We start from the raw sequence: 26,567 nt of genomic DNA on the forward strand, positions 1-26,567 counted from the left end.
TTGCTTGTGCTTAGAGATGTTCTTGCTGCAGCTTTCCCTTAGTCTTTTTACCTCTGTGTTTTTCAGGTACTGGCCCTATCTTTTTTAATGTTACTAATGGTTTTGTAACCTTCTGTCATGGGTTGACACTGGCTGGATGCCAGGCTCCCACAAAAGCTGCTCACTCACTCTCCTGAGCAGCTGGACAGGGGAGAGAAAATTTAAGGAAGGGTTCATGGGTAGAGATAAGGACTGGTTGAGATCACTAATCTAATGTCATTGTGGGCGAAGCAGGCTCTAATTAGAGATGTGAATTGAAAACATTACTAACACAGAGCAGGATAATGAGAAGTAAAAAAGTCTTTAAAAATAACTTTCACCCCACCCCTCCCTCCTTCCCAAGCTCTACCTCCTTACCCCAGTGGTGCAAGAGGACAGGGAATGGGGGTTATGGTAAATTCATCAGCCGTGGTTTATCCTGCTGCTTGGGGGGGGGAGGAGTCATTCTCCAGCTGCACTGTGGGGTCCCTCCCACAGGAGAGTGTTCTCCATGAACTTCTCTGATGTGAGTTCTTCTCTCAAGAGAGAAGCTTTCTGTGACCTGCTGCAATGTGAGTCCCTCCCATGGACACACAGTCTTGCCAAAACTGCTGCAGCATGGGTCACTCTTCCATGGGGTGCAGTCCTTCAAGGAAAGGCTGCTGCAGCAGGGGAGCAGAACCCCTCTCTTCACAGTTCTCAGGGCTTCTTAGTTCTCTTCACAGCTTCCTATAGCATCCGCCTGCTCCAGCCTGGGTCTCCTCCATGGGCTGTGGGTGGATCTCAGCATCTCCATGGACCTCCCTGGGCTGCAGGGGCACAGCTGCTTCACCATGGGCTGCACCAGGGGCTGCAGGGGAATCCCAGCTCTGTGCCTGGAGCCCTCCTGCCTCTCCTGCTGCACTGACCTTGGTGTCTGCAGGGCTGTTCCTCTCACATACTCTCACTCTGCTTTTTTCTGCTCACAGCTAAAACTGTTCCACCAACTGTGTTTTGATTTGTTCTTAAATATATTAACACAGAGACATTGCTACCATTTGTAATTGGGCCAGCCTTGGCCAACAGCCTGTCTGTCTTTGGAGCTGCCACAGGTTGGCTCTACTGGATGTTGTGGAAACTTCTAATAGATTCTTCCCTGAGCCACCGCTGTAGCCCGTCCACTACCAAAACCAAGCCATGCAAAATCAATACACCTTCACTTGCCCTCCTGCTGGATAACCTCTAGGTATTACAGTTACTTTTTGTGTAGTGTGTCTCCTACTAGAGTCACCTCAATGTCTCAGGCAGTGGTGGCACAGTGAAAATCTAGCATCTTGTGCTGTGCTGCAAAAGAGCAACGTGTTTATTTCATCACCACCTCAAGTGTACAGGCCTCAAAACCTATTTAGTAATTGATGAATGCACTCACTGGTTCTGGAGTCCTTCACCTAGGAATGGTTGTAGGAAGACAGGAGGAGTGGAGACTTCTGGAAGATGGTGAGAAAGGAGTGAACAGTTTTGTTTATTAGGACAGGCCTTTCATGGTCTGAGAGTAATAGTTGACTTAGACGCACAATGACTTTCATGGTACTGTCTGTATAGCAGTTTCACTGTTGAAGAGTTTTCTCTCTTAATTTTTGTATGCAGTGCATTAGCTCTTTGTTTTTGTGGCTGTATTTCTACCCCCTGGATACCACACATCTTGAGTATAATTAGTGTTACAGAAAACTTCACTATAAAGGACTTCTCTAAGATCCCAAGTATGGGAGGTACAGCAGACTTGTGTAACCATTCTTACTACTAACGCTGCATGTCTCATGTTCTTAGTGGTTTTTGTTATCTTTGTTTATTGTTTGTTAGAGAGTTGGGATTTTCTTTGACACACTATGCAAGGAATAGACTAGAATCAAGTTTTGTGCATTAAGCATATTTGCCAACTCAAAGTATTTACACTTGGAAATTCTACATTGAAATTATTGCTTTCAATTATTGTGCATTTGCCATGTAATATGTGTCTTGTTTTTAAGATTATGATTTTCACCAATTAGTATATTTTGTATCCAAATTAAGATAAGCAGACAGCTGTAAAAATGCTGCAACATCAGTGCTATTTTTGGCAGTATTTGGTTTGCTTTATCTTCTACTTCTTGCTTCCCTCCTCTCTCCACAGCATCATTTATTTCTGTGGCAAACAGAAGAATGCGCTCAGTCACACTTCTCAGCAGCTCTGCAGCCTGGGGAGCGTGTGGGCAGTCTTTGTATGCAGCATCCTGGAAAATGTGCGTTCTCTTGAAATGATCTGCTGAAAAGCACGTACTTGCACAGTCGTTCCAGCCTCCCTTGTTGTGTTGCTCTCAAGAGCTGAAATGTCTGGTTTCTAACACTCTCTGGGGTCTCCATTTCATCTGCCAAAGAAACACTACCTCCTGCAGTTATCCAGGGAACCCTGAAGAGCAGGGACACTGAAGATGGCTCTGTGTGCATTTTATGCAGTTTGGGGTTTCTTGTTAGAAGTGGCAGTAGCATTTGGCCCAGTGCCAAGGATGACTTGGGAACACAAAGGTAAGAACAGAAATTTAAGTATTGTAACTTGGGACATTGCCACATACTCAGGGTTTCTGTGGGATTTGAATTGAGGCTTTAGGTTCTTTCAGCCAGTTTGCTGTGAATGGGTCAGGTGTTGCTGCTTTGCTCACCTCATGAAATGCTTAGGACCAGAATATTCAAAAGTCATTTGGGCACTGGGTTAACTGACTTGGTTCCTTCAAGCAGCTTTGAAAACAGAGCAGTTTTGAAACAAGGAGGAATTAGAAATTTGACTTTCTCAGCTGAAGGATATTGCAACTGAAACTCGTTTCAAGAGAAAATGCCAGTATGGGTATTTTATTTAAAACAAATTATTTTTACCTTTGTCAACAGACAAAGAGAAAATAAGCATTTGAACTGCTTTCAACATAATTTTATGGTGTCTAGATATGAAAGTCTTTTACAGAACAGTGCTTTTCTTGCATTTGAAATTGCAGCACATATGCATAATCTCCCAATACAATAATCAGAAGTCTGCAAATAAAAGTGCAAAGAGAAGTAATAGAAATCAGAGAACCCCTAGGTTTTGATTTAATAATTTAGCCTGTGTCTGAAAAGAACTTTAGAGCAAAGTTTATAGAATAGTATTTTGTAAATATATGCATTTTTCTCTTTTTTTCTGCTCCTACACACTCCCCTGCCCCCCCGCCCCCCCGGCATGGATGTTTTAAGAGTTTTTGTCTTTGGGTCCTTCTTTAACATTAATAAGCAGCAATTGATTACTTACCCAAGTGTATAATAACTGTACAAACCCAAACAAATACATTGGCTGTAAAATGAAGCAATCTTAAATAAGGATGTTAAATTCTGAGCAGACATTATGTAGGAAAAAAATAGATGGAGACTAAGAATGTAGTAGGAATAAGCAAACTACAGAATGACTGTAGGAAGTGTTTCTCCTGATTGTTAGTATAGCAATTAGTGAGTTGCTGACACAGCCTTTCAGAAAGGGTGGCCTAGACAAGTTGCTATTTAATGGTATAGTAAGGTACTGCTGACTCACATCCAAATTAGTCAAAAGAAATGGAGTTTATTTTCATTCCTGCTGTTTTTCTTACCTGTCTGCTAAAGATTGTTGCATTTAAAAGTTGGGGAAACCTACTTTGAATAGGAGAGGGTATTTAGTTCAGTGAAGTTGTATGAATCATTTCATCCATTTTGAGAAAGTTTTTCTGCCAAGTAAAATATTTCAAAATTACATGCTTGAGAATCTGTTTTAAAATTAATGTTTCTGGAGTATTACAGTTGAAAATGTGCAATTACTAATGATAGAATTTGAAATAATAGTACATTGTTTTCATCTGTATTGTAAAAAGACATGCATAATTAATCTTGCGTCTTCATGTATAAAAGCTTCCAGTCATTTTTACATTATAGTTTTACAGTCAGAAAAAATACGCTTTTGTATTAATCAGTTTGTGTCATCTTTCTTCAAGCCATTCTCATCTGTTCAACACTCTTCCTCATTCCACTGCCTTTTCTCTCATATCTCCCTCTTTTTCTTGTCTTATTTCTATTCATCCTAAAATTTTCCCTCATGCTGTTATTTTGTGTGCATGTTGTGTATTTCATCTCTAGTTTTCACTTTACAATCAGCTGCAAATGATTTGTTATTTGCTTAAGTGTCTTCTCTCTGCTATGTCACTATGCTGAAGAGTTGTCTTAGAGCTGGAGGATGTTTTGTAGGATTTGTTCAGGGTAGTTGCAAACGGATGTGGTGACTGGCCTGATTTTCCACAGTAGATTGGTATATGGAAAGGAAAAGGTGAGAGGAACAATCTGACAGTGGATGCGGAAAATACAAGTTTAGAAAAAGCAAGTAGAAAAAAAAATGAAGAAGTGAGTTACAGGGATCACTACGAGAGGAAATACTCGAGCATTTGAAATTGAGAAAGTCAGGATAAGTGATTTTGATGTTAATGGAAGCTGCTGTTTCTGCTGAACCAAGCTTCTGAGGGGTCCCTTGTATTTTACACAGGTTGTCTGAATTAACCTTTGTTGTTTTCAAGTTTTCCAACAGCTGTTTAGACAACTTAGAAAAAGATTATTCATGAGCTTGTCCCTAAAGTGATTGTGTTTCTTCATGAGGTGCTATATTTTTTCCATTTCAACAGAAGTCCAGCTAATACATTTTAATGAATCAAAAGTGTCAAACTATTCAACCTTGCTGTTAAATGAAGACAAAAATGTTCTATATGTAGGAGCCAGGGATGTGATCTTTGCCTTAAACGCAGTGAATATTGCTGAGAAGCAGAACGAGGTATGCCTTTTAATACATTATCCTCCATGTAAAAATTGTACTCAAATTTGACTTAATTTCCCGATATCAGTAGCATGGCATTTTAGACAAACAGGTACCTAAAAAAGAAATTGCTCTGTATGGCCTACTCCATTACTGTCTCCAGAAGATTTTACAGAGTAAAAGAGAGTAAGAAAGGAGAAGCTGGATATAAACAAGTAATTGGTGATCTCCTTTGGTGTTTTCTTCTTGGGAGCAAGATGGAAGAAAGGGACTGTGGGAATTAGTAGTTCTTAGATGTTTTCTTAACTATGAAGAGCGGGCCATTTTCTGTTAATCAGAGTCAAAAAGTAGTCTGAAACAGAATCAAATCTGAGGCTTTCTCGGAGTTATCTTCTGTTTTGTGTCTAGGTGTGTCTGCACAGCAAGTGGTGGTGCAGACAGGTCTGTTCAGCTCACTCAGAGAAGTACTTTGAATATATTTGTGCTGGATTCTCAAAGTAGATTAGCCCAGGCAGAAGTCTGCTAATGTTATATTGCTTCCAGGTCCTTCCCAGGCTCCTGCTTTTCATTCCATCAGCAACACAGCCTGAAATGTAGAGGTACAGCATGGACTAGCACCCAGGGTGTTTTGGAAGATGCTATATGATTTTTAATCTGAACAACATGTTCATGGGTTGTGGTGGGCCCTTTCACCAGCATATGCATATACAACATAGCTGTGAAGCTGTACTCAGTATAATGCAAATTAGCCAAGTAAATTTTCTTTGATTCCTTCCCCCCAAGTGTTTTTTATTCAAGTGTTAATGAAATAGAGAAGTAGTTCAATTTGAAAAAATACTTAAGCCAGTTAGTTGCATTTCCCTAATGTATATGTTAATGAAAAGTACATTAGCCATTTGTGGGAAATCATCATTATGAACCCAGAAGATGGCAGTTTAATTCTGAGTAAGGCACGTGGATTTGAAAATGTTGCCTCCCTAGGAAAAAATGGCTTTGAACCTTTGAACACTACTTGCAAATCGTCTTGCATTTCTTCTAGATGGGGTTGCCTTTTCTTGCATGTGTTACTGCAGTATTTTCAGACTTTGCATTGAGTTAAAGTTCTTTCAGTGTGCTTTTTTGTTACATGTTTTTTCACATAGTTACACTGGAAGGTCACAGAAGATAAAAGGACTAAATGTGCAGTTAAGGGCAAATCAGAACAGGTATGTATTTTTATTGAACTTTGAGAAAGATCTTGCACATTTTACTTCAAGAGGAGTGGCATTAAAAGAAGAAAGTCTCCAACTGTTTGAAATGAAAATTTAAAAAAAAAATCACCTAATTTTTTTTAATTAACTTGAGTGTTAGAAACTATAGAATGCTCAGTCTTGTTTTTCTTAGTTCATTATTTTTGTTGTTGAATATTATTTGAATGTTTGAAAATCTGAACACACCCTAATGTGTACTTAATTTTAATGGTTTTCCATTAAGATAATAAACCAGTATTGCTGTCACTGAAGTAATTGATAGCACCTGTTGTGTTTTGTTAATGCAATAATTCCTGCACAGCATTTGATTTTATGGAGTGAATGATTAATTTTGTGCGCTTTGCTTTAGGGCATAGGGGTTTTTTATTAGGCCAGTGTATATTTTACTAGCTCCATATAGGTGTATTTTGTGTTGTTTGGTGGATGTGCCCCTTGTGGTGTGACTCAGAGGGCACCTGAGCAGCCAGACCTCCTGTCAGCTTGCCAGGGTCCCCCGGTGTTTCTGGGAACCTCCTCATGACTGCCAGGGCACAGACTGGCCTGTCTTGCCTCTCTTGCCTGTTTACTTGGGGTAGTTGACTGTATTGGATGTACCTTTCTGTTTGTGTAACACCATTTCATTTAATGATGCAGTAAAGCAAGGATTTGCTGGGAAGGACTGATGGTCAGGCCTTTAATACAGATTTGAAAGTAGAAGTCTGCAAGTCATCTGAAAACAAAAAGCGGATCTGTTCTGCACTTGGAGGGATGTGATCCTTGAATGTGCAGCCTGGTTAGTTCATATGCATAAAAAACCCCAAATGTGGCATCCAGGGCTGATAGTTATCCTGCATTCATGTGGTCCATCAGGATGGAAGTGGGCTGTCTCCCTTTGACTAGCTACTTCTTTTCCTTGACTGACCAGTGATGACCATCAGTCCATTATTTGAACATGAGGTGTGACAAATATTTAAGGTGTTTCCTCCTTGTCTACCTCTGCAGGATAGGATCAAAGAATACTTTTTTTAATGGATCCGTTGTGGTTGCTATTAATGATACTGATACACAGCCATGGCAAATATGGGATATTAGTTTCTCTTGTGCGTGAGCATATGTTTAGCAGACATGTGTGTGAATTTCCGTAAGTCCTCTCAAAAATTTTTAGTGGGGTATAATAGACCCCATAAATATGTACTTTGATAAAGCTCTGAATCTATTTTATTTTCTCCTGCTCCCAGTTTAGCAGTTCATATTTACTGCTAGCCATGCTTTTTCCTCACTTCTAACCTTCTACTAGTCCCATTTATGGTGTAACTGTGGTGATTTTCACAGTGCAGTAGTTTCAAAAGGCTCAAGGTATTAAGCCACTACTGCTATTTCTTAAACTTAAATGGGCAGTTCTCTCCCCCACCCATCAGCACTGTACTGTATAATGCCAGCAGAAAGCATTCATACAGCTTTTCAAGGGCCTTATCTGGCAGAAAACTGGTTTTACACTCTTCCCCCTGCTTTTTTCTCCCATACACAGAAATACCTAATTTGTCAGTGCTTGAACTTGCTTAAGAAGATCGTGGAACAGCAGTTAGTGGAGGTATCTGGCAGTGTATCAGCAAGAATTAGGGGGTGTTATTGACAGTTTTTTTTCTCTTTCTTTAAGTGGTTGTTTAGAGTTGTTTTACTTCATTATTCTGAATTTTTATTGTATCCTTTATTAAGGATTCTGGTCCAACTCCTTATTCTGTTTCAGAGCTAAAGATATTATGGAGCTTCCTTGGACAGCATCAAAGACTGAAAAAAAAAAGAAAAAAAGAGCTGTACGCAGCAAAGCTTTGTGGCTAATTTAAGGGTATTGGAGGTTTTGCACTTAACAAACAACCTTGGCTATCACTGTTTCATCTAGATGTACAAGGGATGACAAAGTCTAAAACTCACTTCATGTTTAACTGGTTGTTCACATGAACTGGAGGTGTGTTTGGAGCTTGTCCTTCCATGAAACAGCTTGGGATGGACCCAGCTGAGCATGCTGTCCCACTAGGACCCCGAGGCAGCTGCATACTACTGGCTGTAGGAAACCAGCTGCTTGCAGGATTGATTAGAGCTCCTGGAGACTGTAGGGAGATGGTGTCCCAGTGTCACCCATGTGTCACCTGGGCTTGCTAGTGTAATGTGGCATAAGTAGTGGCAATGGACAGCGTTTCTTGTTTATGTTGGAATGTGGAAGCTATGGTTTATTTGTCCTTTCCTCATCCTCTGTTACAGACAGAATGCCGTAATTATTTGCGCGTCTTGCAACAGCTGAACGATACTTTTCTCTATGTGTGTGGAACTAATGCATTTCAGCCAACCTGCGATTACCTGGTAAGAAATGTACACATGTTTTGACCAGCAATAGCTGTAATGTGAAGGCAGCTCAGGCAAACAACGAGTTACTCTGCTTTCCAAAAAAACTGTTGGATCTTCTCTGCTGGCTCTAAGCTTAGGAGCATTTGTTGCACTGTCCCATCATAATGGCAGACTGTATTTCTCCTTTTCCAGAGCACTTAATGATTTGTCTTGTCTAACTGCAGATCTACTTTTTCTTACCTTTTATACTTCTTCCAGTATTGTGTGTTAGCATGAAGCCAGTTACTAAACCTGAAATTGCATTATTTGCAACCACCACTCATTACTGAGTCTCCCTGAAATTTCCCAGATTCCTGTCTCTGCTTTTCTCTGCTCCTGGCTTTGCCGAAGATGTGTAGTGCTGAATCCTTCAGAGTAAAGTCTTAGCACAAAATTAAAACTCTCTTTTCTTGCTACTGACTCCTTTATCATTGCCTTACTGCAGTGCTCAGCAATTCAAAAATTGAGAAATCTTGTAATTCTTTGTGCCTTCAGCTTCCAGTACTTTCATTACATAGTATAACTGATCACTTCCCAAATACTGTAGCTACCTTTCAGCTTTCTGCTCCTCATTCTTTTGGTTTGCAAGGGAATTATAAAGTAGCAGGAAAAGTACACTGTTTCTTTCTAAAACCTAATTGAATTATGCCCTATCTCACAAATTTACCATTGTCTCAAAAATTGCTTAATCCACCTCAGAAAGCCTTCTTGATTTCTGAGTCTGCATTTTTTACAAGCTAATTGAATAATCAATGGTTCTTTCTATGTATTGGTTAATTTATCTGCCTTTCCTGTTGTGTAGTCTTTTGGGTACTCATTCTTGAGGTCTGTCTGGATTTAGCTTTTCCTCTTTTGCTCTTTTCTGCTTCCACCCTCACAAATTATAGGGTCACATTTTTTCTCTGTCTTTGAGGCTCGATAAGATTTTCTGAAAGCACATTTGTCTTCTATAATTTTATACAGAATGCTTTTGATGCTGGAAGGTGATGACATAACCCATTATTTAGTGTTTAGCTTTTAGCTAACTTTGCACAAGTTGAGTGGCTGAAGGAAAAAAGTGCTAATAGTTTTTTGTGGTTTTCTACAGAATTTAATTTCATTTGAACTTGGAGGTAAAAATGAAGATGGTAAGGGCAGATGTCCATTTGATCCTGCTCACAGCTATACATCTGTTATGGTTGGTAAGTTGAGACTTTGCAGTCCTCATTCTTATGTTTAAAAATGTTCTATCTTTTCCACTGTCACACTCCAGTCTGACATTATCAAAATTTTGGCTTGCCATCCATATTTTTTCATCTGTATTGTGTATCTGTATAGATGTTAAAATACTTACGTAGTCAACCTAAGCATGTTTCTTAAAAGGAGTACTTCAACCTCTAGGTTGTTTGGAAGCAATTTATTAAATACCAATTTTCAAACTGTATTTCTTGATACTAAATATATTTAGTCTGGACAGTCTAAATGCACTTAGACTGCCCTTATAGTATCAATTACTGTAATTCCAGTAAATATAACAAGCAGTATTGTTAGCTGTCCTGAAGACATGCTACAGAATAAGGAAGTGAAATATTTAATGGCAGTGTACTTACTGCATGGAAACACACCACTGAATCTTAATTTGGGGAAGCCAGAATTTGTGGCTTTTACTTACATGTATCAAGATCATAAAAGAGAAGGTCAACATCACATGAGACAGGAAATGAGAATAAAAAAATAGGCTGCCTGCATTGTGCCTAAATCTGTACAAATAGAGTTTGAATAATAGTGGCATAAAAAGTGAGGAAAATGATTCCAGAGTTCTGGTGCATTTAAGTAAATTTGTATGTTCTAAGATAAACTGTAGGTTTTCATGTTAAATGCTAAGATGCCACAAAAATAAGGTTGACTTTTGTCAGTTCTTGTGTTAGAGCAGTAATAATAATAAACCCAAGTGTGGAAGTGTTAGCTTGAGAATGATTGACAGAAATGCAAACATAAAAGACATGTCTAGGGCAACTGGGAGGAAATCAATGTTTACTATTTCTTGTGGGAAGTTAAAACTTACATAGACTCACAAAATATTTATGTACCCTTTTTGGTATCCAGTCCATAAGTTCTAATATATTTGGTTTTGTGTTGAAGATGAGGAGCTTTATTCTGGGACTCCCTATAATTTCTTGGGAAGTGAACCTGTTATTTCACGGCACTTGCATCGGAGTTCTCTGAGAACAGAGTATGCAATACCCTGGCTTAATGGTAAGTGAGCATGAGAAGTGGCCCAAACAAGTTACTTTTCAATATCACACGTACAGAGTTTGAGTGTGTTACCTGGGTAAAGAGCAATTGTCTGATGTCTCAAAGAGCTGCATTTGGTTATACTGACATACACTGTGAATGTGTGCCCTCATGCATGCCACCAAGAGATTTTATTTCAGGGTTTTTATCAGCAGTGATGATGAAAACAGCTTCATAATATACATGTTTCAACTTGACCTTAATGGTTTATTTCTTATCTGCTTGTTTATCCATGAAATAATGCAGCTTAATTATGATATGGTTTGGAATTGAATGGTTTTGGTCTTGAATTGGTTCTTAAATTGGGCTGATTGTGGTTTTTGACACTTCAAGTTCCTGTGAGGCTTTGTGCCAGAAAGGACCAAAATTATGACCATTGTCCAAAAAGTACAGGATTCTGAGTTTTGTAATAAATGTTGTAATGGCACTGTCATTTTAGTATTTCAGCTAATAGCTGAAATAGAAGAGAGGCAGGCAAGGGAGGGTTACCTCTTCAGGCCCATTAGAAAACCACATTTGCGTGTGGACTGAAAAATGCTGAAGTAATGAGCTGTCAGATCATAGAGATCTCTCAGTATCTTACGGTTTTCACATAGGTTTTGTGGTGTTACGGGTTTTTTTCTGTTTCTGGTTGTTTTTGTGGCTTGGGTTTTTTAAGAAATCCTGTTCATACGAAGTACAGCAAACTGTAAGTAGGCCAGTGAGTGGAGAGAAGGTAAATGCGATGTGGAGTTTGAGTGAAAGGCAACTTCTGAGGGTCTTTGAGAGAGTCAAGTTAGTAGTCACCTATATAATAGAAAATTCTTCTGTTTGTATCTGTAGAGCCCAACTTTGTTTTTGCTGATGTGATAAGAGCAGATCCAAACAGCACAGATGGAGAAGATGACAAGATATACTTCTTTTTCACTGAGGTGTCTGTGGAGTATGAATTTGTTGGAAAATTGCTGATTCCAAGAATAGCTAGAGTATGCAAGGTGGGAGATAGTTCCGTTTACTTTTACTGTATCTCATAGAATCTTGCATGTGCATGTTAAAAAGCATTCATTATTCTGGACCTTTTGCCAGGTAAATGGAGGTGTTTGAGTTTAGTAGACATCAATGAATAAGCTGTTACAGTTAGTTCGTTGGAGCTGAGAAGGTCTAATGGTTGCTTTGTAAATAAACACATTACTTGGTTTTGCACAGTTGTGAAATTTCAGTACATTTGGGGGTTCTGGTCTTCTGGGAGAAAACAAAGCAACCATGACAAAACCCAGCAACAGAAAAAAGTGTTGCTTCAGTTTTCATTGTTAATTTTTTTAAACAAGTACAGCTTCCTGTGAAGAAGTGGCATTGGTTGGAGCTGAGCAGATAGGATGTGTGTCAAGTGATTTTGAAGTAGCTGTATGCAAACACAACCGTAGCCATATCCACAGCAAAATAGTTCTTGACTGTTCTGTAGCAGATGGGACCTCTGTGAAGCTGCTACAGCTGCCAGAGCCTGAAGGGAAGTGGTCACCAGCAGCCTGATTCTGTCACACTTGCTGTGCTTAAAACCTCTGTGTGTTAAGCTGATTCAAGTACATCCTCAGGAGTGCCAGTTAAAAGTCTTGATGGAAGTTTTTTCAGTAGAAAATGTTTCTTTAACAATTTTTTTTCAGTGGAATGTATCAATTTCCTTTTTTTCCAACAGGAAATTTATCTGGCTCTTTCATTTTTATGAGGTTGAAAGTTTTATTTTGACTTTACTGTTTTGTATTTAAACAAGGAAGTCAAAACATCAATAACAAGTTAATGCCCTTGAGATTTCCATTAAACAAGGAGCTGGAGGCAGGTTTAGATGGGGATTGCTTTTATGGCACTCTGCCTGCAGACAGCTTGTACACACTTTAAGAGGGGAGTACAGTGGAATATGAGAGCTTCATTTATTATATTATTATGTATTTCAGAGTGTTGTTTGAAATAGAAATCAGTGACAGATTGCAAATCTGTAGGCATTTATGCTTAATTGTTTGAATACATTTTGCAGATTTCCTTTAACACATTGCATACACAACTGGATAATAAATGGAAATATTCACACTGTTTCAGTATGCCCTTTTATAAGGGAAATATCAGAGCTACAGCTCAATTATCAAATATTTTGAAATACATATCTAGTCAATATATCTTAAATTAAGCCTTGGTACCTGGAAATCCTTAACAAAGGTGGTAACTTCTGGAAGGATTAAAGAATTGCTGGATTTCTTCTAATGAAATTATCAGTGTCAGGCAAGTCTTAAGGCATATTGCAGTGTTAGAATTTAAATCAGTTTTCATGTCATTGAACAAATGCAGTATTACATATTTCTCTTAAAGGACAGTATAATACTTCCATGCTTGTTTTACTTTTTTCCTAATGATACAATTGCCCATCTCAGTTTTTCTGAGTGATGCTCAAGTATGGTTCTTCATTAACTCTCATATTTCATCTTCCCTGTATGTGCGATAGAAATAATTTTGCATTCGTTTTGTTGAACCAGTTTTTCTGTGGCTTTCATACTGTTTTGTTTGTGAATATGTTAACATTTATTGATGTTGCTATAGATGAAATATTACAAAGGCTTAGTATTTGCATGCTATATAGCAGTGGTTCTTAAGTGCAAAAATGCTGCTAGTTCTCCTCACAAATACCTTTTTATTTTTCTAATATATCATAAGAGGGACCAAGGAGGATTAAGGATCTTGCAAAAGAAATGGACTTCGTTTCTCAAGGCGAGACTGATTTGTACCATCCCTGATAAGAATTTAATTTTCAATGTTATCAATGATGTTTTTATTCTCAAGTCTCCAACTTTGAAGGAACCAGTGATATATGGAGTCTTCACCCCACAACTGTAAGTGTGCTATAGCCTTTTCCTGGATAAGTACCTTTAATCTCAATTGGTTACTACAAGAAAATGATAATTACTCCTATGTTTTGTTGGGTTTTATTTTTTCCCCTAATTTCTTCCTGAATTAATAGGAATGATGTGGGGATGTCAGCAGTGTGTGCATACAGTCTGTCTGCTGTAGAAGAGGTTTTCTCAAAAGGAAAATACATGCAGAGTGCTACAGTGGAACAGTTTCATATAAAGTGGGTACAGTACAACGGGGAAATTCCGAATCCTCGACCTGGTGCTGTAAGTTTCCATAGTCTTGGATCTTGTGACTTTTTCAGTGCTCAGGAGGAAACAGACTAGGGAGTACTAGTAACCTACTAATGTTTGCCCTCACCTGGTTACTTCTTACAAAAAATTCATAGAAAAATACTGAAGTGATATGTTCTGAACATTTTATCTGGGAATCAAAGTATTTGTTTTTTTTTTTAATTTGGAATTAAGTTGTTTGCTGGTTTTGTATTTCATTATTTTGTTAATAATTTTGGCATTGTGAAATAGAATTCAGTTTACACTAACAACATCATACCCTTTTTGATCAGATGAAAGGAAGTATAGCAGCTGTTGCATTGTTTCAGTAGAATCAGCATGTCTATCTAGTGTAGTGCACTGCTTTGCACACTCAAATTTTCCTAGTGCTGGGTCTCTTTCAGACTTTTTTTACTTCCTTATGTTCCTTATAGTCATACTGTTGCTAGTGCTGAAAGAGGTGATGGTTAAAAGTACTGAAGGTGCATGAAAGCACAGAAGGAATATCGTCCTAGAATCTATTGTGGACCAAAACAAAAATGTAGTCCAAAGCTCAGGGATTAGCACATTAAAGTGCTATGAGGCCTGAGAACCTTCCTTGGTGCAATGAGTGGAGTGTACAGGTGTGGTTACTGGCCAAAATAATGTGGAGAAGAAAATGCATGCAACTGCTGTTAATTGTCTTCATTTTGTACAACTAAATGATACAATTTGGTTCTCTTTTTTTCTTTTTCACTCGCTCCCTACCCCCCTTCTAGTGTATAAACAATGAAGCCAGAGCATCAAACTACATGAGTTCTCTGAATTTACCAGACAAAACATTGCAGTTTGTTAAAGATCATCCTCTAATGGATGACTCAGTGACTCCAATGGGAGACAGACCTCGCCTAGTAAAGCGAGATGTGAAGTATACACAGATTGTAGTTGACAGAGTCAGAGCACTCAATGGCACCGTCTATGATGTAATGTTCATCGGTACAGGTGAGTGCTGCAGAACACCTGGTTTTGGTGATGCAATGATTCTTAAGTTTTCTTGGAGAAACCCTTGAGATTCCCATATTTATAGGGCTTTTACAGTAGCTGATTTTAAAAAAGTAAGGTGTCACAGTAAGTTGACAATCTTAGGTGCTTTGAAAAAATATTGTAGGAAAAGAACTACAAAGCTTCAGTGAATGCAGCAAAACTACACAATATAATTCCCAACTGGTCATTCTGTGCCCCAGAATGTTATTTCCTGCTCATAAGTCCTGAATCATGGCAAGTTTAATGGTCGCCTTTGACACAGAGTTGTTCTGCTGAACAGCAAGCAGATTACTGAGACAACTTACAGCAGTTGTGGAGGCTTTTTTTCTACCTTTTTATTTCAAAGCTCTTAAACATATTGCTTTTTTGTTTCAGATCAAGGAGCCCTGCACAAAGCTATCAGCTATGAAAATGGAATGCATATTATTGAAGAAACACAGCTTTTTCCAGATTTTGAATCAGTCCAAACTCTCTTGCTTTCATCCAAAACAGTGAGTGTTACAAGCATCACAGCATTTATTGCCTTTTGTTCTTTCACAAAACATTTTTTGCACGAGACCATCGCTGTGCATAGAGCCAGCCAAGGACTGCATTTGTAACTCAACATGCTGCAGCAATCACATATTGCCTGCTGCATTTCAGTATGTTTGGCAGCTGGTTAGGCTTCTGGAGGTATTTACACTTGGGGAATGGCTAGAGGAGCAGAGGTATGCAGGTCTTCACTTGGTTTCCACGTGCAGAAGCAGGAACCTGTAGGATGTTTTAAGAAACTAGTTTCTGTTTTGCAGGGTTGTAAAAAACCTGACCCCTTGTGGCCACTGCAGATTTGTGAGGAAAAACCCCAGGGATTGAGGTTAGCAGAGGAGTATGTGTGGTTTTGAGGAAATAGACCCAAGAAGAGAGAACAGTCTTCTAGCATAGGACTCATAATTGTATAGTTGATTTCTGCCTCCCAGATCTCACAGGCTCCTGCATGCTGGTTGTGTCATGAGAGCAGTCACAGCTGCAGCTGTGGGTGAGGACCTCTGTGAGGTCCTGTCTGCCCAGTGGGGCACCAGCTGCAGCTCCAGCTGCATGGCACAAGAGCTGCTGCACACTCCACACCTGGCAGCTGTCCTGCACTGTTATCAGTTGTTTGGTTTAATCCTAGAGTGTTTTTGTGACAGTAGGAGGATGCTCACTGTGTGTAGTTTGTTCATGAGTTTGGTTTCTGCCCGTGCTTGCTCAGAATTCACATCCATTAATATATCTGTTTGTGCCTAAAGTCACTTGTAGCATCAGCATCAGTGAGGTGTTCTGGCTTTCATAAAGATTGAATGCCTCTTTTGAAGTATCTAGTAGTAATACCAGTGCAGCTTAGGGGCTTAGGAATACTTTGAAACAGCTTTTATTTTTGTGTGATATTTAATAAAATTTTGCATGTCAACATGATCAGCTCAGTGGAACTGAGCTTTATGTCATAATTTTTACAAGCTCATTCTGCGTGCTTATTTATCCTTTCATGCTTATAATAGAAAGAAGTGGTTTTGCTAGACAAATGGAAAGCAGGATTAAAAACATCTGTGCTTAGTTTTCTGTAAACATATTTGTATTATTTTTGTAGTATACATCACACTGACAACTCACTTATATATCTGTGTAGATATGTATTGTGTATATGTATATTATCACACACATACATATACACACACAAAATACTTGCTTAATCTGCAAAAAAAGGTTCAAATTACTTGCTTTGAGAGGAAGTTTTGGAATTTGCCCTGTCATAGAAGATAATGATTGATAGCTCTTCTAATATATATGCTAATACCCATTCTTTTAATTGTGGGATCATTCCTACATTGGCTTAATTATGATTTGCCTGTTTCAGGGGAGTGCTAAGAAAGAGATGGGCATTAAGCCTGATACAAATACACATCATGTAGCAATTTCAGCATACACTTGGAAGGCTGCTGTAGGAATAAAGGCATTGAATTTATTCACTCTGGGTCCAGGTGCCACATTCTGACTGAAGTAATGCTGCCCAGTACATTCCCATAAAACCAGAGATCCTTTTCAGTGGTGGGGGAGTGGGAGTTGGGTCAGCTGCCAGAGTTGTGGTAGCTGTATAGTCACAGTACCACCCAAACAGCCTGAAAGCACAAGTTTCTGCCTCCACAGTCAGTGGCTGCTGGTGTCCATCACACAGCTAGTATTGTGTTATGTGTCATGGCATCCCACAGTAGTGGACTATCTGCAGAAGGGTAATAATTACCCTCATGGTGGGCTTTAGACCTCTCTGGAGTCAGAGTCCTTTCTGAGAGCGTTTTTCAGTAGTCTCTAGGTTCTTCCCATAGTGTGTGGAGGGTGGTGGGGAGTCAGATGAGCCTGCAGTAGATCACCTTAATTCCTGCTTGACTGGAAGGTGTGTCTTTTTAAAATAGTTTGCTCAGCTCACTGCATGTTCCCTGGAATCTTGGATGTATGAGCTGGGAAACATGCCAAGACACTACAGCCCGTGTGCAGCGTTATCCAGCAGAGCACTTGAGAGTGAGCAGTGCTTGGTGCACTGTGGAAATCCTTGAGCAGAATTGGAAGCTTTTCCTAGGAAGTTATATGTCTCAAACACGGTAGACTTCCTTCTATGAGCACTGCAGACATCTCTTTCTTGAGGTTTTGCAGCAGATGTGTGAGATAGGACAGCTGCCTGCTTTTTATAATGAGTGTGGTCAGACTGCTTTGGGATGCCCAGCAGCAAGGATTCAACAGCCATTGCGATTATTTTTCCCTTCTTCTCAGTGTCTTTCCAGTGCTGTTTCCTTTGAGTACTACCAGTGTTCTTTCTTACGAGGCATTTGACTCTCACAAGGATGATGCTGATGTGGCTGCAGAGATTGGCTGGCTAAAGAGCTGAAGGCAGTGGAGGTGCTTTGGGTTAACAGGAGCAGCCCTACTGCCTGCTCAGTCTTGGATGTGCCAACTGCAGCCTTGTCACCAGCACAGCCTTGTCTTGGCTCATAGAAGGATTATTGCAATCATATTTCTTAGACATAGTTACTTTCCACATACCTGTTCCAGTTTTTTCTTGTCTTTTTTGCACTCTTCAGCATTGCTGCAATACTTCTAAGAGAACTTTCTAGAAACAAAAGCTAATCAAATGCTTACTCTCCTGAGGCACTACTTTTTATAAAAAAGGCTGTATGTATGCGGCTCTTAATAACACATAAATTGTTCCATGAATTTAAGTTTGGGTTTGAGGCTGTGATGGTTTTTGTTGCGCTTTGTTTTCTTTAGGGCAGAAGATACCTCTTTGCTGCTTCAAATTCTGGTGTGGTGCAGGCTCCAGTGGCATTTTGTGACAAGTACACCACTTGTGTTGACTGTGTTTTAGCAAGGGATCCTTATTGTGCTTGGAAACCTCTTGAAGCTTCCTGCATTGATATTTTTAAAGAAGGTGAAATGGGAAGGTAATAGTATCCTTTGACCTTACAGTTACAGTCAATATTTAATCAGTCTTGTCCCACACTGATAATTAGAATTTTAAAAATTGAAAGTTTTCAAATACAAACTTTTTCCAATCCATTTATGTCTGCTAGTGCTGTTTCAATGACTCTTATTAGTACAAGGGGATGGGCAGACTTTAGGAAACAAGATTTGAAGTTGTAATGATTGGACTTCCTTTTACAGGAACTGGATTCAAAACATAGGTGGAGATGCATCTTCTTGTTCTGGTGAGTTAGTCTTTGAAGAGTTACTTCATATGTCTGGGTGGAGCAGTGAGAGAGCTCTGTTTAGTTCAGCTTTGCTTTTGTGATTATCTGGACATTCATTTACATTGTAATAGGTATGGGATTCTGCCTTGAATATTTGAGCATCTGTACAACCTGCATGTTGTCTTAAAAACTGTCTGTGTTTGTATGCATTTCAGTGTGCAGTGCACAACCCCTGAAATGAATGGGGGCACCTCAACAGTGACTTGTGAATGAAAGCAATACCAGAAGTACTTCTAATGCAGAGGCCTCTGTCTCTTTGATGCAGCATTTGACATTCTACTGTGAGCTTTGACAAGTGCTTGGTTATTGCTGCTAGATCAGATTAAATCATTCTGAAAAAAAAGCTGGTTTTATGGTGAATGGGGAGGGGGAACTTAGAACATGATATAGAGCAGCTGAAGTACCTTCCATAGTGCTTTAAAGCAAGTAACCACAGGTCCTTCCTTTGTCATGTGTGCTGCTGCCACCACATCAAGGAGATCATAAATTGGAGAGTGGAGTTACAGGCGATTTTAGCTGCAAGTAATAAAAGCTCTTAAGAGTTTGATGTACTCACTTTTTATTTATAATCTGAGCAAAGCGTGGACCACCATGAGAGCTTTGCTTGTAAATTTTATTATTAACTTAGGGATGCCATAAGTTGTGGATGTGCCATAAGTGCAAATATCCTTTTTTTCAGAAGAGAGTTCCTAGTTCAGTTTCCTCTTGCATACTTTGTAGTTGCTGCTTTACTTAAAATGCACTGATTGGATATAAAGTGAGACCAGGTACAGTATCTTTCTTGAACAGTGACTTCTCGGGTGCATACTCAGTTGTGGATCAGTGAGGTCTCACCTTTATCTAGAAGTAGAGGCTGCCTTAGAGTTGAGGTGTCCTGTCTCTTAGTTGGTCTTGATGTTCCACATGCAGCTTGGCATTCCACTGAGATTCTTGCATGCTGTCCACCTGTTCTTGTGAGGTGAATGCCATAATCTTCGTGCTTCCAGTAAGACTGTAACACAGTCTGGTGAAGCTGTACAGATTAGAGCAAACTGGAATCATTGCTGATACTCTGCACATTTATTTTGATGTTCCAGATAAAGTAAGAGAGAATCCCCTACAGCATACATTCAAGCATGGGAGCACAGCAGAACTCAAGTGTTCTCAAAAGTCCAATCTGGCACAGGTAGTTTGGAAGTTCAAAGATGATGTGCTGAGAGTGGAGAGTCCCAAGTACCGTCTGCTGGAGAAGGCACTGCTCATCTTCAATTTATCAGAAGGAGACAGTGGTGTTTACCAATGTTTGTCAGAAGAAAAAGTGGAAAATAAGAAATTTTCTCAAGTGCTGGCTAAGCATGTTTTGGAACTGAAAAAAATGCAGCGTACCATGGTGGCCCCCACTGCAACAGCTGCACCAGCAGAAGGTAATAGTGATGTGCCCAAAGTGTCGGCTGTATCGGCCGAGGGGTCCACTGCTCACATCTCCACCACGCACATGGTACCAGTAACCACAGCAAGGATATTAACAAAGCCCATTGGCCCTGTCCTAACAAGTGTAGCCTCCAACACAGAGCTCTTCAATTCTATTCCTGATGCAGTCCCGGAAAAGACAGTGTTCCTCAAGTCAAATGATAACTTCCTGTTGATGTTCCTCTTCCTCTTCTTTTTCATGCTGTTTTTGTGCCTGCTCTCCTACAACTGCTACAAAGGCTACTTGCCAGGGCAGTGCTTGAAGTTTCGCTCTGTGATGCTGCTCGGCAAGAAGAAAACGAAGTCAGATTTTTCTGACTGTGAGCAAAGCGTGAAAGAGATGCTGGTGGAGCAGGGCAGCGTCAGCCACCAGAGCGGGGAGCAGCCCAAGCCTGCGCACGACACCGGCTACGAGACGGAGCCGGACTGCGGGAACAGCCAGCTGCAGGCCGGGGACTCGCAGGCGTCCCGCGAGGCCAAGGACAAGCCCTTCGACGTCAAGTGCGAGCTCAAGTACGCCGACTCGGACGTGGAGGGCGACTGAAGGAGCCCCTGCTCCCTCTCCGTGGTGGAAGTGAGCTGTGCTCCTGCAGCCGGCTGTTTGAGCACGGAGCGCCCGGGTGTGACAGCTAAGCCATAGCAAGGGTTACATGCTTCAGCTGTACAGCAAGCCAATTTTCATTCAGATCTCAACAAATTAGAGAAGTGGTGTACTTGTCTGGAGACCAGAACATCTTGTGTTGTACTGTCGTTTTTTCTGTTTATTCAAATGGCCAGTTTCAGATCGCCACTTGTTTATTCCCAGTTTTCCCCCACACTGAGTACTTTACTTTGCTCTAGTGAAGCTACTTGCTTGTTCTTTGGCCATAATCTTCAATAGAGTAAAAGTAACTTTATAATTCAGCTGGCTTTTTAAAAAGTACTTCAGTCTTCACATACTTTTAGTTGCCATTAAAAAAAGATCTAGTTTCATTTTAATTCCAAATTGGAAATTGAGTTTAGTTTATCAGATTGGTAAATTATAGACTTTTGTCCAGATTGGGACATTTTTTTTCTTTGCTTCTAGTGATTGTTTTTAGTTTTGTGCTTTGTGTTTTGGCACACTAGGTCTCTTTAGTTGGTTAAAGTTAATTTTTTTTAACTGCTCTGCAAGTATCTTAGATTTTAAGGTATAATGGGGATAGCATTGCCTTGATTTGTGTAAGACTCAGGGATAATCTTGTTTAAAGGCTCTTTTCTTTGCTGCTTTCTAGAAATGTAGGTACAACAATATCAGTACAAAACATGGAGTAAGTGGGGAATGGGGAAGGAGGAAAAAAAATGCTTCTTTTTTTCTTTTATTGTTGTTTTTCCTCCCCCCCACCAGCGAGCCAGCTGGACGTGGTCACATTTTATTTTCTGTAAAACTGGATTTATTTTTTTTTTCTTTAGTTAATAGAACAGTACAGGCAAGCAACTGTCCGTGAACAGTGACAAGGAAAGAGGTTTCTTGCATTGTGGAAGCAAAACAGGAAGCAAGAAGAATTAACTCCAACAATTCAGCTAGTGACTCGCTGGAATGGACTGTTAGGACACAGCCTGATGAGAAAACGTTGCTGATTTGTTTTCTTCTTTTCAGATTCAGAAATAACTCAGCTTCTTTTTGTGACAAATACTTGCAGCGTCACCCTTTCTGGATGATACCTTCACTCTCCTATGCAACTGGAGACTGAAACTGGAGCTGCTTAAACAATCAGTCCTTTGAACTGTTTATGTGAATCATGCCTGCTAACGTGAAAGTGTGCATTTGTTCTCAGCCTGGTTCACAGCAGCATTGTTTGTCTGTAAAAGCATTTTATGTGTGCAGTACAGTCCTGAAGAATTGTTCCTCTCACTGCTTCGTTCTGTAAATATTGCTAGAAGTAGAATACATTTTAACAGTAAATAGCAGTACTCCTGGGCTGCTTTTCTGTGTTGAACCTTCATGCAAATATAATTTAGACTGTCTTAGTGTAAACAGTTTATATTTTATAAGATTCAGTTTGGTTTTATTTTTCTATTAACAGAATAAATGTTAAAATAAGTTGTATTACATCTTGGATTTTCTGAAATGTGACACAACAGTGCTTTCCATTTGGCAAGCACTAATGTTCCTTGTGATTTCTTTTGGGGGGAATGTAAAAACTTCGTAATTAATTTGAAGCAGCCCCTCAGCTTCAACTGAATGGGTTATAACCCAGGGTGGGGAGATGGGAAGCATGGGAGAAAAACAGTGTGGGAGAAGAAGGAGAGTGCTCTTCTTTGGGGGCCTAGGGACACTTGGTCTTACTATCTTTCTAAAACTCACTTGTCTTTTTGCATTATTTTTTCATTGTGTGATGTATTTCTTGCAACTTCTTTCCTTAGTACCCTTTTACTTTTCTCTTCTGTCCTCTTCTGTCACACAGCCTCATCTCCCATACCTTTCCCTCCTACTGGTACCTCCTTTTTGTCCTGTGTGGGAAATGATTCACCTCCTTCACCCACCAGTACCCAGCCTGATGTTTGGTCTAGCAAAGACCCTGTAAAGGTCATGTTGTTGCCACCTTTCCTAAGTGACCAGGCACAGCATGTTAGTGTCCGAGGACCCTTCCACCTCTTCTGCCAAGCCACAGGTAAGTTGGAGGACCCTGTATAAGCCAGCACTTTTCTGCATTAAAGGTTTAGCTGTGTCACCATGTGTACTGTATAAATCTTCCTTTTGTGATTGGGGGGGAAAAGCAAGAACAAAGAGAGACAGTGTCAGGACGCCAGCATGCATCAGGATGCCAGCAGGCTCTTTCCAAGAATAGGTCACTGTGAGTGCTGAAGGAATTCAGTGAATCAGGATCGCATATGGATGTTTAGCAGGTAGATATTTTCATTGTCAGTGTGTATGCAGTTTAAAAACTACACTTTTATTGAATTTGAACTTAGCATATTTTGTGGACCTGTCATTCCTATTTCCATCTTATTTCAAGTGGCGAAGTACATACAGTAATAGCTTCCATTTTATAGCAGATATATTATCTGAGGTGTAAAGGAGGACAAAGCTGGTTTTTTCACAGCAATTCAGCTTTTTTTCCAGTTTTTGTTGGGATTGTTACAAATTACAGTTTGTAATTGTTGGTTTAAACTAAGTATGATTCAATGGATCAAAACAGGTCTTCATATGGAACTTTATTTTTTAAAAGAAGAAATTATTTAGGAAGCAAGGCAATCGGTTGACACATCACACTCTTCTCTTACCCAGAACTTCAGTCTCTTGGTTTAAAAAAACATGTTAACCAACAAATGCAGATCAGCACACAGAACTGTTGCAGATATTTGCATCTTTCTGGGTCCTGCATGTAAGGATATATGAATTAATCCTGGTGGGGGGTGGCTAAACAATTGCTCTTGCAAGGAAGGTCTCTGGATTTGTTCAAATTTGTTTAGTGTTGGTTTATATTTCTTTGTATTAATATTGCTTTAGTGGAACTTGATTTCTCTCAGCTATGAAAATAAAGTAAAATGTGTTTGCAAGGTGCAAAAGGGTTAAATTAGACTGGCAGAGAATTAAATGTTGTGCCTGGTTGCCTGCAAAAAAGGATATGGCATCAGTAAATGTATGATGCAAATACATAGATTGCCACATCATCCAGTAAAAACCTCAAAGCTTATTTTTAATTAAGTTTCTAGCTTAATTGTTATTTTATCAGAATTGCTGAATCTCTTCCTTTTTTTAATTGTAAATATCAGTTTCAAGCTGTCTGGAAGCTCAGCAGGAGTTGGTGAGTTCTTTTGCTCATCTCTTACTCATCCCACATGTTTTAACCTGAAAGCTTACCTGAGGATGAGACTTTACAGCCTTGTAGCTGGCTCATTTCCACAAGGTAAAGTTGAGTGGATACAGCACAAACAGCATTTGTGGAAAACTGCTATATTTTTTCTAAAAAAGAAGTTGTTTCAAGCATGGAATACTTCCACTCTTCTGGAAAAGGGAGGAATAAATCTCCCTTTGCAAATTTTCTGCCAGTTTATCTCTACTCCCGAAGAGTCCCATATTTCTCCAGAGATCTGTCTGCTGTATGTGCGTGGACAAACATTAGGTTTCCTGTGTACTTGCTCTAATAGAAATTTTCTCTCCCATTACAGAATTTTTTAAACTTCTAGAGGCAGTTTAGGCAAGTTTCAAATAAATTGAACAGAATGCTGCACCATCTGGTTCAGGGGAGAAACAGCGAGTTGGTGATGGACACACCTGCTGTATAATTTCTCCCGTGTACTCTGTTGAAATTGGGTATAGTAGGAACAGGTTTTTTCCCAGAGTTTTGATTCTGCTTAAGGATGTTTTACTGGCACCTCCTCCCCGTGCTTTAGCTCCATGTCCATAATTTCACAGATAAAACTAAAATACAGCAAGTGTGCTGTGTGATAGTTTAAATGCTTTTATAATCAAACACTGCAAAACACTGTGCTTCATCTGCATATCGAGCCTCCTTGTGTCCATGTTGTCAAGTTACTCCTCCCTTAATTCATCTGTAGCTGGAGATTTTACATATTGGATTGTTTTCATTCTTGGTAAAAAAAAAGCCCAGTAGTATGAACATACAAGTTCTGTGAACTTGGAAATACACTTTCAAGGAGTTACTATTTCATGGAGATGCTGAGATGGGTATCTGGTAACATGTGCAAAGCCTGTTCCTGTGGTTACACTATTCTAGAAAGGAGTACAAGAAAGAATCAGAGTTGCAAGTGGTTCACTAGAGGTTCCTCTTTGGTGGAGCCTGAAGTTACACTGAAAAACATGCAGAAGGGTGGGGAAATTTTTTTTTTCCCCAGGAGGAGGAGGTCACCTGTCACAGACTGACATACCTGTGCAAATAAGTAATTCATTCTTGGGTGAGTGTTGGGGGTTTGTTTGTTTGTTTGTTTGGGTTTTGTTTGTTTGTTTTTTGTTTGGTTTTTTTTTGGTTTTTTTTTTTTTTTTTCATCATTTGCATGATTGCAACAGCCATGGTGCCCTGGGGTGGTCTGGTCTGGTGTAGAGCTCAGTGAGGTGAGGCATGGAGGTGTGCATCAGCCAGAGCAGAATGAGCCTGCCTGGGAATGTTCTTTGTGCTAGACAAAGTGTTTGTCCGGAATGACAAATGATGGCATTCAAATTACAATGCATCAGTATTTTACAATGGACTTAACTTGTGTTGTTACTTTTCTGTTCTTACAAGAACATCAATATCAAGTAGAAATTTTTCATACACTTGTGTTTTATAACCAGTTGAAGTTGGTAAGTGGCTCTTAATTACAGCCATGGAGAGATAACAAGGCTAGTTTTTGTAACGTGATGATGATTTAATTGGTAGCCTTGAAAGGAAAAGCTTTGCATCTTCCAGGACAAATCAATCCACTGCACAAATATTTCAAAACTTTAGAAAATTTTCAAGTTTTTATGCAGTATATTTTGAGACTTACACAGTGATGCTTTCCTAAGCAATACCCATGACATAAGTATGCAAGAATAATACCTTTTTGGGGTTTTTTTTGTTTTTTGTGTTTGTGGGGTTTTGTTTGTTTGGTTGGTTTTGGGATTATTTTTTGTTGCTGTTGTTTGGTTGGTTGTTCTGTTTTATTTTGTTTTGTTTTAACTTTAAATTAGTTTTCCAGTAAAGACTAGAATAATTTCAGTGTAAAAATAATTTAAGCATAAGGCAAATTAAAAAGCATCAGGCATCAAAAAAGAGGAGAAAAAGGAAAAGATGTAGAACCAAAATTGTCTTGTTATTTTTTTCCTCAGAAGATATTGTTAAATTGCTGTTTTCCCACATTTCACTGTGTGCAGCTGACTGCACTCGTACAGGTTTTTCCTGTGGAAGGAGTAATAAGGTGCAGGTGGGAAACATCTTGTGTGGCTTTTGGTAGTTTATAAATTATTAAAACATGAAGGAAGATCCTGAAGCACCTTGGGAGATCCAGTCCACCTAGAACTAGCAGCTGCAGCCTGCAGTAGTTGCTGCTGCTGTGATGTGCAGAGCGCTTGAGGCTGCAGCCTGCTGCAGTGTGTCCCGTGCACAGCAGTTGGTGTTTTGTACACTCCCCACTCCGTCTGACAGGCTGCATCTCATGTCAGCAGAGGGCTTGGGGAAATAAAGCCCTTGCGTGGTTTTCAGAGCTTTGCACGGGTTAAAAACCCAGTTTTTTACCAGTTTTTACCCTCACAGTTTGAATAAGCCACCCTTTTGAGAGAACAGCTTGCCCAAAATTCTGGTGAGGCTGAAGCAGAGAACTGGCACCTCTGCAGGAGTACCTGTGTGAAGCAGCAGCTCTGCTGTTGTCCAGTTCACCTTCTCAGCTTGAGGATTGGGTGCTGCATGGGCTGTCAGCAGAGATGAACTGCCTGGGTCACAAGAAGGGCAGTATTCTCCATTTGAATTTAATGTACATAATTCTGGGAGACTGCAAGGGAGCAGAATCTGCACCAGCTTCTGTAGTATGACTAGGTATCTATAAA

The 26,567-nt window shown here is 39.6% G+C and overlaps 1 protein-coding gene across 8 annotated transcripts in view; it reads left to right on the forward strand.

Moving 5' to 3' along the window:
* The window catches only part of SEMA4D (semaphorin 4D), a 95,133-nt gene that overhangs the window by 58,267 nt on the left and 10,299 nt on the right, over positions 1-26,567 (forward strand). For 4 of the 8 annotated variants that reach the window (XR_013341614.1, XR_002465461.2, XM_021530413.2 and 1 more), the window contains exons 4-18: positions 2,168-2,559; positions 4,698-4,843; positions 5,968-6,030; positions 8,314-8,412; positions 9,524-9,617; positions 10,558-10,671; positions 11,533-11,684; positions 13,390-13,565; positions 13,694-13,850; positions 14,615-14,837; positions 15,255-15,370; positions 18,153-18,325; positions 18,546-18,589; positions 19,708-20,034; positions 22,507-22,713. Coding sequence is in view for 6 of the 8 variants with exons in the window: in XM_021530413.2 (XP_021386088.2) it covers positions 2,466-2,559; positions 4,698-4,843; positions 5,968-6,030; positions 8,314-8,412; positions 9,524-9,617; positions 10,558-10,671; positions 11,533-11,684; positions 13,390-13,565; positions 13,694-13,850; positions 14,615-14,837; positions 15,255-15,370; positions 18,153-18,325; positions 18,546-18,589; positions 19,708-20,034; positions 22,507-22,713 (2,185 nt within the window). In the remaining 2 variants the exon portion in view is untranslated. Of the gene's footprint in view, positions 1-2,167; positions 2,560-4,697; positions 4,844-5,967; positions 6,031-8,313; positions 8,413-9,523; positions 9,618-10,557; positions 10,672-11,532; positions 11,685-13,389; positions 13,566-13,693; positions 13,851-14,614; positions 14,838-15,254; positions 15,371-18,152; positions 18,326-18,545; positions 18,590-19,707; positions 21,066-22,506; positions 22,714-26,567 lie in introns of those variants that run through there. The other 4 variants (XM_021530411.3, XM_021530412.3, XM_077790199.1 and 1 more) reach the window with 2 other exon arrangements.

Source organism: Lonchura striata, chromosome Z (assembly GCF_046129695.1).
Source record: "Lonchura striata isolate bLonStr1 chromosome Z, bLonStr1.mat, whole genome shotgun sequence".
Classification (NCBI taxonomy): domain Eukaryota; kingdom Metazoa; phylum Chordata; class Aves; order Passeriformes; family Estrildidae; genus Lonchura; species Lonchura striata.